At 42.7% G+C, this 18,319-nt stretch overlaps 1 protein-coding gene across 5 annotated transcripts; it reads left to right on the plus strand.

Moving 5' to 3' along the window:
• The first annotated feature begins 278 nt into the window (after positions 1-278).
• Positions 279-17,456, plus strand: Zmym5 (zinc finger MYM-type containing 5). Of its 5 annotated transcripts, none has more exons than XM_057786790.1 (8): positions 279-325; positions 1,342-1,384; positions 6,313-6,773; positions 6,955-7,045; positions 11,382-11,664; positions 13,110-13,278; positions 14,010-14,216; positions 15,822-17,456. In XM_057786790.1, the coding sequence occupies exons 3-8, from the start codon at positions 6,354-6,356 to the stop codon at positions 16,557-16,559; spliced, it is 1,908 nt and encodes a 635-aa protein (XP_057642773.1). In that variant the 5' UTR covers positions 279-325; positions 1,342-1,384; positions 6,313-6,353; the 3' UTR covers positions 16,560-17,456. The 5 variants fall into 5 exon arrangements, with proteins under 5 accessions (XP_057642773.1, XP_057642778.1, XP_057642776.1 ...); XM_057786795.1 differs by having other exon boundaries at positions 13,116-13,278; XM_057786793.1 differs by lacking the exon at positions 279-325 and adding an exon at positions 427-437.
• Positions 17,457-18,319: the final 863 nt, after the last annotated feature.

Here is an 18,319-nt window from a genome sequence, read left to right on the forward strand (position 1 = left end):
GGGGAGGGAACGGCAGGCACGAGGGCGTGGCCCAGCTTTGACGGACAGCCGGTCTGACTACCTCACCGAGGAGGGTCCTGAACGAAGGCCGACGGAGCCAATGGACATGCCCGAGGCATTCCGGGCCGCCTTCGCCAGCAGCCAATGAGCGTGCGGAGGGCGGGGCCTCCGTGGGCTCCGCCGCGCCGCCGCCTCCTCTGCCTCCTCTACCTCCTCCTCACCAGCGCTAAAGCCGGGACTGGACCGAGCGGAGTTGTGCGTGTCGCTGAAGGGGGGTGGGCCGGGGGAGGGGAGGTTCGTTCCGCGGAGCTGCAGCCAGAACCGGGTGAGGCTTATCCCCGCTGTCTTTCCTGTCGAGGGCCGCGGAGAGTGGGGGTGGCTGGGAGCAGCGCAGCCTCGGGAGGAGGAGGCGGGGGCGACTGGGGAGGCGGAGATGGGTGAGGGCAGCCTCGGGAGCCTCCCACCGACCCGGGCTTAGCAGCCCGCGGCGGCCGGTGTTGCCGCTGCTGCGTCGGGGCCTCGGGGTGCGCTGGGGGCCGCGCTCATGTCCCGGGCGGCTTCTCGTGCGACTCGAAGGCTGAGGGAGCACGGGCGCGGCTGGGTGGGCTGGGTGGGGCGGATGCTGGGGCACGGGGGACGCGGGGTGGGGGTGGCGGCGGCCGGAGGTCGTGGGGTGTTTTCCTTTCCTTGCTGTGGACGGGTGAGCGCGTGGGTGGGTGGGCAGTCGGGTGTGGAGCCCGTTAGACACCACCCCGCCACCCCCACCCCCACCCCCTCCTAATGGCTGCACTCTCACATCGTCTGTCTGATCTAGCTTCCAAGTTTTCTGTGGTGGTGGGGATCCGCTTAAGTCCTGCGGAGTCTTTTCTTTTGCTCCTCTCCGCCGCGCTGTGCAGCAGCTTCTAGTCTTAGTGGAGCAATTTCTTATGTCTGACTTGTGCCTGTCGTGGTCTCCAGAGGCGTAGGAATCTTAGGTCCCCGGGCAAGTGCTTGCGGCAAATGGAACCAGTTGTTGAACACCTTCCACCTTCTTGGTACTTAATTGGTGGCGGTGACGCAGGGTGGACATGGGAGGAATAGGATTCGAATCCCTTGCTGGCTTGGACTCGCTTATCCTTCTGCGCCGCTGTGCACTCTTCCTAATTCTGAAACTGGAAGGACTAGATCGAGCTTGATTTGCTGTAGTTTTTTTAGTAGTTGATCTCTGTTTATTTGGAGAAGGTTGCTAGAAAAGCTCTGGAATGATTTCACCTTTATACTTCCTCCTCTGGTGGTCAGGGTTGGTGCTACCTCCTCGCTATTGGTGCTAAAGGCTTTTGTTATTTTTTTTTCTTATTGTAGAACCTTCAAGCCATTCTGGTGAAGTAAGGAAAACATCTCCTTTGTGAGTCATTTTGCTTATCTTTCCTTTTTAAACTTACTAGGATAGACTGTTGCATATGAAGTTTGCTTTTCTGTTACTTCGAAAAATTGCTGCTTGAGTGAGTGGTCTCTGGCCGGAAAGCCGAGCCAGTGCAATCTATGGCAAGAGTCACACCTGTAAGTACCACTAACGTTGCTGTTTTTTAGAAGTCTTTAATGAGACTAAGCTCCAATTCATTAAAATGAGGTTATAAAGTAAAAGCTAAATACCTAAAAAACTTACTGACAAATTTTTTTTTTTTTTTTTTCCCCGAGACAGGGTTTCTCTGTGGCTTTGGAGCCTGTCGTGGAACTAGCTCTGTAGACCAGGCTGGTCTCGAACTCACAGAGATCCGCCTGCCTCTGCCTCCCGAGTGCTGGGATTAAAGGCGTGCGCCACCATCGCCCGGCTCTGACAAATGTTTTAAGATTGAGGAAGAGCAAATTAGCGAATTTCCCTTTTTGAAAGATTTTCTTTCCCATGTATAGGTGTTCTGCTCGTATGTCTGTGCCGTTTGGATGCAGTGTTCAAGGAGACCATAAGAGGGCAGGGGATCCTTTGGAACTAGAGAGCAGGTTGTGAGCTGCATCAAACCCTTGGAAGAGCAGCCAATTATTTTAACCACTGAACCTTCTCTCCATGTAGCCTCTGTGATCTCTCATGTAGTACTTCTTAGACATATCTTTTTTATTTTTAAAAAATATTTAGTGTGTGTTGTCTTTGTGTTCCTGAGGAAGCCAGAAGAAAGTGTTGAATCTACTGTAGCCGGAGTTACAGGTCTTTGCGAGTAGGGTCAGTTGGATGCTGGTCCTCTGGAAAAGCAGCAAATGCTCCTAACTGCTGAACATCTATCTATCTAGCCCCTGTCCGATGTAGGGTAAAGTATCAGACAGTAGAATTCTCTGTCTATCCCCCCCCACACACACTCTACAAGAGTTACTACTGTTTTTAACTGCTGAGCCTCTCTATCTTCCTAGTTTCCTTCCCACCTCCCTTAGCAACCCACATCCAACAGGGTTTCTCTGTGTAGCCCTCTCTGTCCTGGAACTTGCTCTACAGATCTGACTGTCCTCCAACTCAGAAATCCTCCTGCCCTTGCTTTGTGAGTACTGGGATCAAAGGAATACACCACCACACACAGTTCAGTCTCCATTCTTAAAAGCTAGAGAGAGCCTGGCTCCCTCCTTTAATCCTAGCATTCAGGAGGCAGAGGCAGGAGATCTCTGTGAGTTCGAGGTTTGTCTGGTCTACAAGAACTAGTTCCAATACAGGCCCCAAAGCTACAGAGAAGCCCTGTCTCAAAAAAACCAAAAGAAGGAAGGAGGGGAAAAAAATGACTATGTCAGCCTTTGCTTCCCTTTGAAACTGCACAAGTCAGGCTGCTATCAACTGCATTTTTCTTCTCACTCTGTCTTACATTTACAGTTCATCATGAAGGGAAGTTGGTGCAGGAACCTAAAGGCAGAAACTCTAGCTACTTGCTTGATTGTTCCCCATGCCTGTTTTCTACAACCCAAGACCAACTGCCCCTGGGGTAATACCACCCACACTGCGCCAGGCCCTCCTACATTATTCAACAACTAAGGAAATGCCCTACAGACTTGCCTACAGGCCAGTCTGATGGAGAACATGTACCAATTTTATTCTTTTTTAAATTTTCATATAAAAGCACCACATAGCCGGGCGGTGGTGGCGCACACCTTTAATCCCAGCACTCGGGAGGCAGAGGCAGGCGGATCTCTGTGAGTTCGAGACCAGCCTGGTCTACAGAGCTAGTTTCAGGACAGGCTCCAAAACCACAGAGAAACCCTGTCTGGGTGTAGGGGGGGGGGAAGCACCACATAACAAAATTAAATTGACCCAAGGTCTAAACAACTGTAAAACTTAACATTGAATGAACAAAGGATGTGACTGCTCCAAGGTATGGTTGAGAAGATTTTTATTGTAGCCTTGAAGATAGTACAGGCAGAGGCATCTGGAATAGTCCAGAGCAGGTCGTTCAGAATGGTCTGAATCATGGACTTGGAGGGGGACCAAAGAGAAGAGACTAAGAGGGCACATAGCCAGAATGGCCAGGTTATATAGGAATGAGAACTTGGGACGGGAAGCCATGAGGTTTAGGGTGGGGTCAGGGTGAGAGGAGAGAGGATCCACAGGCACCTAAAGCCCAGAGGTCAGCAGACCTTTTTGGTATGCTCAGAGGCACCGCTTGTTAATCATATATCCACAGTTTCCTTTGGACCTCATGAGATAGAAGTTTTAAAGTATTTGCCTATACATTGCCAGTATACATTTAGAGACTTTACCATTTTATGGTTTTTTTGCTTTTTTTTGTTGGGTTTTGAGACAAGATCTGGGGTTTTTTTTTGGTTTTTCGAGACAGGGTTTCTCTGTAGCTTTGGTGCCTATCCCGGAACTAGCTCTTGTAGACCAGGCTGGCCTCGAACTCCCAGCGATCCGCCTGCCTCTGCCTCCCGAGTGCTGGGATTAAAGGCTTGTGCCACCACCGCCCGGCGAGACAAGATCTTGTTATCTAGACCTAGCTGTCCTGGAACTTGGTAAGTCAGTGGTTCCCAACTTTCCTAATGCTGCAACTCATTTATTTATTTATTTATTTATTTTTGTTTATTTGTTTTGAGACAGCATCTCTGTAGTCCTAGCTGTCATGAAGCTCTCAAAGTAAACCATGCTGCCTTGAACTCACAGAGATTCATTTGCTTCTGCTTTCTGAGTGCTGGGATCAAGGAAGTGCACCACACAAACTCTGATTCATTTTTTAATGGCAGTTTTCACTATGTTGAAAAAAATCAGAATCTTCCATTTTATCTATTAGCTAGGTATTCTATTAATTAAAAAAAATTACTTTTTATAGGTGAAATTTTCTATTGGAAAAATAAAATCAGAGAACAGTAACTGTCAAGATTTAAAATATCTAGGGCTGGAGATGTAGACTAGACGTATGGCACTTGCCTAGCAAGTGTAAGGTTCTAACGTCAGTCTTGGAACATATTAAGCTATAATCTTGTTTTATATCCCCATTTTGTTTACAATCCAGAAAACTTAATTCAGTGAGATGTAGTGACTTGCTCAGTGTAACATAACTAAGTGGTCAAACAGTAACGTTTCTCTTTTGAGCAGAGTAACTGAATGGTTTCATGTCAACAAGCTAGCCGCATCAGTTAGTAGAGAATCTCAATAAAGGAAAGGTTTCTGAACCAGGCAGTGGTAGCGCTTGCCTTGAATCCCAGCACTTGAGGCAAATGCAGGCGGATCTCAGTAAGTTCAATATCACAGCCTCGTGGTGATACACAGATTAATGGAGATGGGTTAAGATAGTTGTGTACTGTCATGTGGGTGCTGGCAATTGAACCCTGGTCCTCTAGAAGAGCAGTGCAGTGCTCTCAGCCACAGAGCCATCTCTCCAGCTTTAGTTTTGATATTGTTTTCTTTTTTTTTTCTTTTTTTTTTTTTTTTTTTTTTTGAGACAGGGTCTTTGTTTAGCTCTGAATGTTCTGAAACTTGCTATATAGACCAGACTGGCCTCAAACTCAAGAGATCCTCTTGCCTCTGCTTCTCTCTCTCAAGTGCTGAGCAAAGGTCCACCTGCTCTTCAAAGGTCCTGAGTGCAATTCCCAGCAACCACATGGTGGCTCACAACCACCTATAATAGGGTCTGATGCCTTCTTTTGCTCTACAGGTATACATTCAGAGTACTTATACATTTAAAAAATATATAAATAAAGAGGCGGGCAAATCTCAACCAGAACTGTTACACAGAGAAATCCTGCCTCAAAAAACCAAAACCAACCAAACAAAAAACACCAAATAAATGAAATTAGAAAAAGAAAGAAACATACTTTTTTTTTTTTTTTTTTTTTTGGTTTTTCGAGACAGGGTTTCTCTGTGGTTTTGGAGCCTGTCCTGGAACTAGCGCTTGTAGATCAGGATGGTCTCGAACTCACAGAGATCCACCTGCCTCTGCCTCCCGAGTGCTGGGATTAAAGGTGTGCGCCACCACCGCCCGGCTTTTTTTTTTTTTTTTTTTTTTTAAAAAAAAAAGGTGGGGCTGGAGAGATGGCTCAGAGGTTAAGAGCATTGCCTGCTCTTCCAAAGGTCCTGAGTTCAATTCCCAGCAACCACATGGTGGTTCACAACCATCTGTAATGGGGTCTGGTGCCTTCTCTGGCCTGCAGGCATACACACAGACAGAATATTGTATACATAATAAATAAATATTTAAAAAAAAAAAAAAAAGGTGTGTAAGCCGGGCAGTGGTGGCACACACCTTTAATCCCAGCACTCGGGAGGCAGAGGCAGGTGGATCTCTGTGAGTTCGAGACCAGCCAGGTCTACAAGAGCTAGTTCCAGGACAGGCTCCAAAAACCCACAAAAACCATGTCTTGAAAAAGGAAAAAAAAAAAAAAAAGGTGTGTGCCACCATGCCTGGCTGATATATATATTGTTTTTCAAGTTTATTGTTTTACTTGTGTGTCTATGTGGACATGTGCAGTTGTGGATGTAGGTGGTTGTGTAGTCTAGAAAGAGGGTGTCAGAACCCCTGGAGCTGGAATTAAATGCAGGTGTGAGCCTCCTGATAGAGGTGCTGGAAACTGAACTCGGGTCTTATGTAAGAGAACAATACAAACTCCTAACTGCCAAACAATCTTTCCAGCCCAAATTTTGTTATTTTAAATTTAAAGAAAGCTTAGGCTGTTTTTGTTGTAAGTGGAGAGTAGCATAAAGTGAGCACTGTTAGCATCAAATTGCATAATTCCCATCAAACACCAGAAGTAGAATTTAACAAAGTGGTGAACAGGAAAATAGAATGAGTATCACTTGAGTTGTTTGTAACAGTTTTATCAGTGCTATTACTGCAGAAAAATGAAAATGCTCCTTTATGTCTCTTACAGATTCTTCGGTGTGGATAAACACTCAGTGGGAAGATCAGTTGATGGTACAGGCTCATGCCTTCCTAGGAAAATTGGCCATGGCAGCTCACCTCACAGATGTGGGTTCTTCAACCAGTGCATCTGGAAGCTCACCAGTGGAAGATGATGATGTTGTGTTCGTTGAATCCATACAGCCTCCAATTTGTGCTCCAGCAGTAGCTGAGGAGAGAAACTTTGTAGTTACATCTTCAAAACATGAAAATCCACAAGGAAATTACTCCATCATTCCTCCTTCTTTAAGAGATTTTACGTCTCAGAAGGGAAATATATGTGAAACAATTGTTATTGATGATGAGGGGGACACAGAGACAGATGGAGGGGAGGAGAAAAATCCTACCAATTTTACTGAATGGGGACCTCATGGAAACAAAAACAGTACCAAAAATTTGGATTTCTTCATTTCCAGTCTATCAAGAAGTAAGGTAAATTCAGGAATGGGTACTAATAGTATCACTACAGAGTTGACTCTACTAATTCTAATGTTACAGTTTTAGAAACGGGTGAGATAGGAACGTAAAGATTGTACATCACTGTACCAACTTAGGAGATGGCACTCACGGGTTTAGTGTTAATGTACAAACATCCTCATCTTTAACTTCACAGACCAAGCCTGGAGTAGGACCTTTTAATCCTGGTAGGCTGGATGTAGTAGATGCGCTTCAGAATGGAAGATGTGCAGCACATCCCAATCCTGGTAAGCAGTAAGTTGTATTATTTGCCTTGTATTGAGTACATTTAGATTTCTGTGAGTCTGTACTCAAGTGCCTGGAAGTCAGGGCTGTCTTCCTCTGTTGGTCTCTACCTTAGTTTTCAAATAGTTTATTTTTTTTCTGGATTTTTCGAGACAGGGTTTCTCCGTAGCTTTTGGTTCCTGTCCTGGAACTAGCTCTTGCAGACCAGGCTGGCCTTGAACTTACGTACTCATTAGCTGCTCTGAAACTCACTATGTAGATCAGGCTGGCCTCAGACTCACAGAGATCCTCCTGTCTCTTGTCTCCTGAGTACAGGGATTAAAGGTATGTGCCACCATTACTGGCTTTATATCTCTCTCTCTCTCTCTCTCTCTCTCTCTCTCTCTCTCTCTCTCTCTCTCTCTGTCTTAAAAATTATATGTATGTGTATGTATGTATAAATACATATATTTTTTCAAGACAGGGTTTCTCTAGCTTTGGAGCCTGTCCTAGAACTAGCTCTTGTAGACCAGGCTGGCCTAGAACTCACAGAAATCTGCCTACCTCTGCTTCCTAAGTGCTGGGATTAAAGGCGTGCACCACCCCTGCCCGGCTTATTGGTTTAATTTAAAAAGAAAATTTTAGATTATAATGTGTGTTTGTGTGTCTGTGTTTGTGTTTGCGTGTTTGCTACAGCTCATGTAGTGGTCAGGAGGCAGCTTGCAGTGATCAGTTTTTTCCTACTGTATGGGATCTGAGTATGCAAGTCGAGTTGTCAGGCTTGGCTATAAGTGACTTTACCCACTAAGCCATCTCATTCGCCTGCCTTTTGTTTGTTTTATTCTGTTTCTTACTTGATTTATTTAGTTTCACATGGGTACTGGAGATCAAACTCAGGTCTTCATGCTTGCACAGTGTGGGACAAGCATTTTACTAGTTATGCCATCTCAGCTCCCATCGCTGTTCTTTTTAGAACTCATATCTGTTATATTCTATATACAATAATTTATTGGCTTTCATATGAAAATAATGTTACTTAATATACTTCTGAAGTCTTTTGTATCTGCAATTTGGAGAGGGTAAGTAATTTTTGTAAAATCTAAAGTAATGTATGTCTTAACTGTTTTTAAGGGCTGAATCAGTGACTCTTAGGGCTTTTCTAAAGTTACGTATGTGGCTGAGAAGGGGACGAATATGCGGTTTGATATTTAGTGCTTTTTTTAGGGTGTTGAATTTTAAGGACCTAACAACTCAAAGTTAGGTTTGTGGTGCGTACCTGTAACCCTAGCACCCACTTCATGGGTAGCTGTTGTCACATGCAGCTTTATCTAAAGAAACTGATGAAAAGGTCCAGGTGCAGTGTCACAGGTCTTCATTCCAGCAGTGGGGAGGTAGAAGCAGGTGCATCTCTGCATTTAAGATCAACCTGGTCTATATAACAAGTTTGAGGCCAACCAGGGCTACACGGTGGGATTCTGTTGCCTCCGAAAGAAATCTATAGAATTTTTTTTGTCATCCTTGTGTTGTTTTTGTCTTGTTTTATAAACATTTCTAGCTAGTTAATGATTTCATTTATTTATTTTACACCCCAATCACAGTTTCTCCTTCCCCCATACCTCCCCCATGATAATGACTCAAAGGCATTGTACTTTTAGTAACTAGGTAATTACTGTTTCTCCTGAAACTTAATTAGGAATAAGATAAAAACTAATAAAATATCCAGCTGGGGAGATAGCTCATAGGTAAAATGCTTGCAGCCTAAGGAGCAGTAGTGGCCCATGCCTTTAATCCCAGTATTTGGGAGGCAGAGGCAGGTGGATCTCAGTGAGTTTAAAACTAGTTTGGTCTACAGTGTGAGTTCTAGGACAGCAGGGTTGTTAAATAGAGAAACACTCAAAAAAACCAAAATGGGAACAAAAAAAAGTTTAATGAAATGCTTGCTGCCTAAACATGGAGACCAGAGTTCAAATGCCTAGATTCCACATAAAAACTGAGTGGGTGTGGCAGCCTCCCTAAAATCCTAGCACATGGGAAATGGAATCTTGCAATCCCTGGAGCAAACTATGTAGTCAGATTAACTGAATTCAGTCAGTGGAAGAAGTGGCCACAGATTTCACAGGTCAGCCTGGTCTACAAGAGCTTGTTCCAGGCCAGGCTCTAAAACTACAGTGAAACCCTGTCTCGAAAAAACAACAACAAAAAGACTTCTCTTGGTCATATGTCTCTTCACAGCAATAGAACAGTGACTTAAGACAGCTTCTTCTGGTCTTAAAATACATCCTGAACATGTGGCATAAGAAATTTTGACTAAGACTTTAAGTAGAATAGAAACACTAATACTTCCCTCTCCCCCCTCCCAGTTGGTAAATTAACTGATTTATTTAAAGGCAGGATATACAGAACTGAAGCTGTGCTAGAGCTCAGCCAGTCATGTTGGCCTCTGCAACACCATACCCAGCCAAAAGTTCTTATTTAGGAATTATATTTGCCTTGTAAAATTGTACACACTTTATGTAAGTGCCAAACTTAAAGTGATTTTTTTTTTTATCAGATAAATTACCATCTTAGGCAATATAATAATGGTATCTTAGTCCTGGAGAAATGGCTTAGCGGTTAAGAGCACTGCTGTTCTTCAGAGGACCTGGGTTCCATTCCCAGCACCCACATGACAGCTCATAACTGCCTGAAACTCCAGTTCCCTGGAATCTGACACCTTCACACCCATGCACATAAAATAAAAGTTAAATAAATTTTTTTAAAAAAAATGATATCCTTGTTTCCTAATTATGTAAAAATGTGCTTCCCTTAAGTATCAGTAAGTCCACAAAACACAACTATTTTGGGAGTTGAGGATTTATTTTCCCCCATAGTCTTAGCAATGACAAATCTTGTAAAAATTGCTGTTTTTTTTCCTGCTGCTGCTTAAATCTGGTTGGCTATTTAAGTTCAAGTAGGCAGAGGAAGTGACCCCAGTGTAACTTCTATTTAATCTACAGTTGATATGTGTTCCGTTTATTCCTTACAGCACTAGGGAATCAGGTATAATCTCAGTATATAACAGAAAAGCTAGCCAGAGGACTGGTAGCGTGTACATCCCAGCACCACAGAGAAATAGCAAACAAACCCACAAAGCTTAATGTACTTGTATAATCTAGTAAATTCAGGAAACAGGTTCTGCGTCTGTGGACTGCGACAATAGCTGATGGTTTGTCACATTGCATAATCTTAGGAAACATGTTTTTTTTTCGTTGATAAAAGAAAATATTCGTAGCACTCGGGAGGCAGAGGCAGGCGGATCTCTGTGAGTTCGAGACCAGCCTGGTCTACAGAGCTAGTTCCAGGACAGGCTCCAAAGCCACAGAGAAACCCTGTCTCGAAAAAAAAAAAAAAAGAAAATATTCCTGATAATTCAAATTTGTATTAGGTACTTCTTAAAGATTTTTTGTTTGTTTGTTTTTGTTTTTTTTCTTTGTTTTTCAAAACGGTATCTCTGTAGATCAGGCTGGCCTCGAACTTACAGAGATCCACCTGCCTCTGCTGGGATTAAAGGGCATGTGCCACCACTGCCCAGCTAAGAAGTTTTTTTTTTAATGTTTTTGGTTTTTTTGAAGATTTATTTATTATGTATAGTGTTTTGCCTGCATGTATGCTTCCACACCAGTAGAGGGCACCAGATCTCAATTCATATGGTTGTGAACCACCATGTGATTGCTGGTAATTGAACTGAGGACCTCTGGAAGAGCAGCCAGTGCTCTTAACCTCTGAGCTATCTATATTAGTTACTTTTTAAAAATAGCTGTGTTTAAGTTCCTGGAAAACAGCTTGAAGTAGGAGGGACGTATTTTGGCTCATGCTTTGAAGTAATACAGTCCATTGCAGCTGGGAAAGTTGACAAGTAGCTCCAAAGCTGGAGGAGCCGGTGGCAGCTGCTTGTAACATTTGCTTTTGGAGAGTCTTGCCCAGGCTAGCCTTAATCTTGTGGTCTTCCTTCTGTTATATTTCCATCACACTATGATTATAGGTTACACCACCATTCAGGATAACACTTGCTGCTTATAGTACAGCAGAAAGCAGGAGCTTGAACCAGGCTACAGTGCTGTAACCTTAAGCCCTTCCCCTGGCCCCTGTCTCTACCAGGTAGGCCCTGTACCCACCAGATGGAGACAGCTGTGGAAACAGGTGAGCCCACGGGAAACACTTCATACCCATCTGAACAGTAGGAGGAATGCTGGATTGATTGTCAAAGTTACTTTACCTTAACCACATGCTTCTGAGCCTCTTAAAGCCTAAAATTCAAATGTGTCCTAATGTATATTTTTATTTATTCTATGACTTTTTCTTACACATTTTGTTTTTAAGATTCTTGGATCTCCCAGTCAGCATCATTTCCTCGTAACCAGAAACAACAAGGAATGGATTCTTTATCACCAGTGGCCTCACTTCCTAAACAGAATTTCCAGCCCTCAAACCAGCATCTTACTAAACCTGTTAAAATCACTTGTGCAAACTGTAAAAATCCTCTACAGAAGGGGCAGACAGCTTATCAACGAAAAGGATCAGCTCACCTCTTTTGTTCAACCACCTGCCTTTCTTCTTTCTCTCATAAACGGACTCGAAAGACACGGAATGTAGCATGTAAAAAGTAAGCAGACCTCAGCGTTTCTCCATGTGGGTTAATGCCACCAATATAAATAAATACTCTGGATACAACTGTAAGCTAGACTTGTAGATGTTGCAGAGATGTTTTCAAGTTGTTTTTAATTTTCTTAAAGATTTATTTATATATATGAGTGTTCTATCTGCCTGTACACCTTTATACCAGAAGAAAGCATCAGATGCTACTGTTAGATGTTGTGAGCCACCATGTGGTTGCTGGAGATTGAACTCAGGACCACTCGAAGAGCAGCCAGCACTGTTAACCACTGAGCCATCTCTCCAGTCCCAAGCCTCCGTTTTCAGGTTTTTAAAAATTGGGGTACTTAGTTCCCTTCTCTTAGGTGCTACAGTTGCGCCCCCCCTCCTTTTTTTTTTTTTTTTTTTTTTTTTTTGGTTTTTCGAGACAGGGTTTCTCTGTGGTTTTGGAGCCTGTCCTGGAACTAGCTCTTGTAGACCAGGCTGGGCTCGAACTCACAGAGATCCGCCTGCCTCTGCCTCCCGAGTGCTGGGATTAAAGGCGTGCTCCACCACCGCCCGGCTTTTTGTTTGTTTTTTTTTTTTTTTTGGTTTTTCGAGACAGGGTTTCTCTGTGGCTTTGGCGCCTGTCCTGGAACTAGCTCTTGTAGACCAGGCTGGTCTCGAACTCACAGAGATCCACCTACCTCTGCCTCCCAAGTGCTGGGATTAAAGGCGTGCGCCACCACCGCCCGGCTAGCTTTTGTTTTTTTTAAGAATTTATTTATGTGTATGAGTGTTTTGCCTGTGTCTTAAGTATACTCCGTGCATGTCTGGTTTCCTGAGAGGCCCAAAGAGGATGCCAGGTTCACTGGAACTGGAGTTATGGACAGTTATGAGCCACCATGTGGGTGCCAGGAACCAAACCTAGGTCATCTGCAAGAGTAACCAGTACCCTTTTTTGGGGAGGAGTCAGGGTTTCAAGATGGTTTCTTCATGTATCTCTGGCTGTCTTGGAAGCCACTCTGTAGACCAAACTGGCTTCCAACTCAGAGATCTGCCTGACTTGCCCCAAGTGCTGGAATAACAGGTGTGCACCACCACCACCCAGTACAGCCAATGCCCTTTAACACTACGCTGTCTCTAGCCCCAATGAATAGCATTTTTAAATCTTTCTAGAATGCTAAGAATTTTAGTGTTTTTGTTGTTTTGTTTTTTTGAGATAGGGTTTTCTTTTGTAGCCCTAGCTCTCCTGGAACTTGCTCTGAGACAAGACTGCCCTCAAACTCACAATCTGCCTGCTTCTGCCTCCCGGGTGCTGGAATTAAAGGCATCTGCCAACATTGCCTGGCCTTTAGTGCATTTCTAAAGAGTTTACGCTTGAATTTTCTTCTGTATTATTTAGGGAATAGTGGAAGTAAAGTTGAGAGTGGATTTTAAATCATGGTGATCTTAAGACGTTTGTTTTCCTTTGAGTTACAGAGATTCTCCTTTGAAGACAGCAACTGTTATTCCTCCAGTGGAGTCAAGCAAGTCCTCACCAGAATTTTGTACTGCATCTCTGTCTCCCTGTGAATACTACCAGGATCTCAGAAAAGAAGTTTTTACGAAGTCAAGATGTATAATGTGTAATAAGTTAGGAGAGGTCTGATTCTTTATACAACTACTATTTAGGCTCATAGGCATAGTGCTGAGTTTTAAGTACCACTGTAAGCTCTGTCATCTACATAATGTCTAGATTCTAGATTATTAGGTTTGAAAAACTACTAAGATGTTAGAATTCTGTTTATTAAAAAGATTTACCACTAAGTAGTGATGCATACCTTTAATCCCATCATCTGAGAAACAGGAACAAGGAGATCTCTGAATTTGAGCCCAAACTGCTTTACATATAGTGAGTTCTTGGAGAGCCAAGGCTATATAATAGTGAGACCTGTCTCTCCCCTCAAAAGATATTTATGCATAGAGATAGATATACATCATTTTCATAGTGTAGAAAGTACGTGTCTGTTTCTGTGGAATTAATTGTAATTCAGTAATTTAAGGACAATGAAGAAAGCAGCAGATCCTAAGAATGTGTGGGGTAATAGCTGGATACATGTTCAAGAGGAGGAACCAGGCATTATTCAGGCAGTCCTTTGTTTACATTATCCTCAGTAGCTAAGTCTAATGTTGAGTAACTGGGGGCCATTCAAATGAAAGACGTAAGTTTATTTTAGTTACAGCTTTAGAACCACCTTACTGCTAAGTGCACAGACACCATTCTACACGAGTGATGATTCCCTTCATCCACCTCCCAAATATTTTAAAGAGATTCAAATACTGTAGGGCAATAAATTGTAAAATACTGTCTTAAGAAATTTTGTTTTCTTTTAGGTTCGTCATGAAATCAGTATTAACAGTGTAACACATAAACTGTGTAGTAACAATTGCTTTAATGAATACAGATTGACTAATGGTCTAATAATGAACTGCTGTGAACAGTGTGGCAAGTATATTCCCAAGAATACTGGACACAAGGTTCTGATTTCGGGTCAGCAAAAGAGCTTCTGCTGCCAGAATTGTGCCAGTGAATATAAAGAGGTAATCCCTTGTTTCATTTGTTTCTGTAATACTATTTCATGTACATGGGTGTTTTGCGTGCATGTTTGTCTGTGCATCATATGTATCCTTGATGCCCTCAGAGGCTAGAAAAGAATGTTGGCTCCTCTGGAACTGTAGTTACAAACAGATGTGAAGCTACCATGTGAATCTAGGAATCAAACCCAGATCCTCTAGAAGACCAGCCAGTGCACCTAACTGCTTATGGAATTTCTCTAGCCCTAATTTTTTTTAAAAAAAAAATGTTTATTTATTATGTATATAATATTCTGTCTGTATGTATGCCTGCAGGCCAGAAGAGGGCACCAGACCCCCTTACAGATGGTTGTGAGTCACCATATGGTTGCTGGGAATTGAACTCAGGACCTTTGGAAGAGCAGGCAATGCTCTTAACCTCTGAGCCATCTCTCCAGCCCCCCTTAATTTTTTTTAAAAGATTCATTTATTATGTACACAATGTTCTGCCTGCGTGCATGCCTGCAGGTCAGAAGAGGACACCAGATCTCATTAAAGATGGTTGTGAGCCACCATATGGTTGCTGGGAACTGAACTCAGGACCTTTGAAAGAGCTGCCAGTGCTCTTAATCTCTGAGTTCTCTCTCCAGCCCTGCCCCTAATTGTGTGTGTGTGTGTGTGATTGTGAGATTGTGAGATTGTGTGCATGTGATGGCAGTTCCCGTGGAGCTGGAGTTACAGGCATTTAGGAGCTAGCTGTACAACATTGGTTCTGGGAACAGAACTCAGACCCTCTTCAAAAGCAACACTATCTGCATGCCTCTGCCTCCTTAGTCCTGGGATTTAAGGTGTTTACTCTCTTAGCCAGTTTATGCTTAGTTTTTTGTTTATTGGTTTGTTGGTTGGTTTTTTTTTTTTTTAAATATTTATTTATTATGTATACAATATTCTGTCTGTGTGTATGCCTGCAGGCCAGAAGAGGGCACCAGACCCCATTACAGATGGTTGTGAGCCACCATGTGGTTGCTGGGAATTGAACTTGGGACCTTTGGAAAAGCAGGCAATGCTCTTAACCTCTGAGCCATCTCTCCAGCCCTGTTGGTTGGTTTTTCAAGACAGGGTGTCTCTACATAGCCCTGGCTGTTCTGTAATTTACTCTGTAGATCATGCTGGCCTCAAACTGAAAAGATCCACCTGCCTCTGCCTCCCAAGTGCTGGGATTAAAGGCATGCCCACCAATGCCTGGCTTTATACTTATTTTTTTTTTAATATACCTTGTCTGTATGGATCATGTTTCAAAAGTGTCAGATGAATTGTCAAACTTCTTTCCCAATTCAACGCACATTGTTTAATTCCCACCAGAGCTTTCGTGAAGTTGTCATTTTTCACTGTGTCCCTATGTTTCCACTTCTGTCTGTCAGTTGCAGCGTCCTGATAGGTGTGCTCTGCCTAGTTCTGCTTGGTTTTATATTTAGCAGTATTAGTGCTCTGCTTCATGTATATTTGTACACTGAGTGCAGATCTTGGTAGACCTTATTTCTTTGATAGCTAACTGTGAACCATTGCCTGATCTTATTTATGTATTTCAGTTTTTTAAATGTCAATAAAATTGTAATCTCTATTTCTTTACAGATAATGGAAACAAAATCAAAAATATCACTTTTACAAAACAGAAAAAGGAATGCTGTCAGAGAAGAAAATGAAAGACGATTATATGAATTAAGTACACTTTCAGAAAAAATAGGAGAAACACCAGAAAAAAAGGAGAAGATTTCAGAGGTAATAGAAATTGCAGCAGAATGTAGCTTAGACACATCGAAGGAGTCACATGTGAACTCAGCCCCTGAGACAGCAATGCCTGATACAATTCAAGAGCACCTGGGAGACGGGAGTTCAGACTCTGGTATGTCAGGTGTGCTATCTTCAGATCCAGGCTCCTGGCCCCGGATCTTGAATATGAAACAACGTGATATTCTTGTCAAAAATGATCCACCTCAAATAAGAAATTTTCATTTTCCAAAGGACAATACAGGGAGGAAGTTTTCCGAAGCGTACTACACACGGATCCTTCCCAGCGGTGAGAAGACCTCCAGGTCCTGGCTGCTCTATTCAGCCTCCAAAGATGCGGTGTTCTGCCTGTATTGCAGACTGTTCGGGGAAGGGAAAAATCAACTGAGAAATGAGAATGGGTGCAGAGATTGGCAGCATTTGTCCCATATTCTTAGTAAACACGAAGAAAGTGAGATGCACATCAACAACAGCGCCAAGTATTCAAAATTAAAATCTAACGTGGAAAGTACAACCGATGACAGTGTAGACCACAAACTTTATGAAGATGGGGAAAATGGTGTGCTGCTGTTGTACACGTAATGTCCTGTCTGCTCTAGACATGGCAGTGTCTGTATCACCCAGAAAAGTTTAGTACCAGGAGCCAGTACCATTACACTGTGGCACTCTTAAGTGGAACTCTTACAGGAGTTCATTTCCGGTATGTCCAATAGCAAATATGTAGTAAAAATATTCCTGTCCAGATGCAAAGGCAATTGGAGTGATTATTAAAAGCAGTTTGGGTTTTGTTACTATGTGGGGATCTCACCTTTTTAAAGTTATTCTCAGAGGACTCCCACTTAATGGCCCAAGAGCCAGAGAATAAGATACATACGTAATAAGCATTTTTGACATTGTTAAAGGAAATATGTTCAGGCCAGGCAGTGGGGGTGCACACCTTTTAACTCAGCACTCAGGAGGCAGAGACAGGTGGATCTCTGTGAGTTCCGAAGCCAGCCTGGTCTACAGAGCAAATTCCAGGACAGCCAGGGCTATACAGGAAAAAAAAAACCCTGTCTTGGAAAACCAAAAAAGAAAACATTCAAACAGTTTAAGAACAGAGTAGAATCTGCAGCTACAGCTATTTGCTAGTAAACCAAATTCTGTTTTTTTTTTTTTAAAACATTTCTCTCTTTGTGCAAATCAGTTCATTTGTTACACTAAATAAAGGTAATTTGAATTTATTGGCTTTATATTTTTCGTTTTCAATTTAATCTGTAAATGTTTTAGCTTTTGTTATGTGAGAATTATAATTATAAAGAATATATAGCTATTTTTATGTTAGTATGAATACAAGAATCATTAAAAGGTGTATGTGTGTATGTAGCTGCATGGTGGTGGCACATGCCTTTATTTCCGGCACTTGGAAGGCAAAAGGCAGGCAGATGTCTGTGAGTTCAAAGCCAGCTTGGTATCTATAGCAAGCTAGGACAGCCAGGGCTACACAGAAAAACCCTGTATAAAAAAAAAAAAAAGAAAAGAAAAACCCTGTATAAAAACTAAACAAAAGGGCCGGGCGGTGGTGGCGCACGCCTTTAATCCTAGCACTTGGGAGGCAGGGGCAGGTGGATCTCTGTGAGTTCGAGACCAGCCTGGTCTACAGAGCTAGTTCCAGGACAGGCTCCAAAACCACAGAGAAACCCTGTCTCGAAAAACCAAAAAAAAAAAAAAAAAAAAAAACTAAACAAAAATGTGTGTGTGTGTATTTAATATTTCAGTGGTATACTTTTTCCTGTGAAAGTATATTCCATGTATGAAATTTGAAAAATTATGAATCTAAGAAAAACATTTTCAAGATTTAATTCATTGTATTTTTTTCTTGTATGAAAATCCTTATGTGGGGCTGGAGAGATGGCTCAGTGGTTAAGAGCACTGCCTGCTCTTCCAAAGGTCCTGAGTTCAATTCCCAGCAACCACATGGTGGCTCACAACCATCTGTAATGAGGTCTGGTTCCCTCTTCTGGCCTGCAGGCATACACACAGACAGAATATTGTATACATAATAAATATTTATTTAAAAAAAAATCCTTATGTGGTAGCCATAGTTAGAGCTTGGGACAGAGACTCAGATATGGGTTTTCACAATATGGCCAGTGAATTCCTGATAAGGAGACTTGGTGAATACAGTATTTTTCCAGAAGTTGGGGGTCAGGTGGCCGTAGGTCTTAGAGATGGCAAAGTTGCCCAGGGTGGCAGCCCTTGGCTGATTTTAGATAGTCAATACCAGCCATCATCAGAAGCTTCTTGGGTACAAGAGCAGAGACGATGCTAGTGCCTCTGGGGGCAGGGATGAGACATACCAG

This window comes from Chionomys nivalis, chromosome 12, assembly GCF_950005125.1.
Source record: "Chionomys nivalis chromosome 12, mChiNiv1.1, whole genome shotgun sequence".
NCBI lineage: Eukaryota > Metazoa > Chordata > Mammalia > Rodentia > Cricetidae > Chionomys > Chionomys nivalis.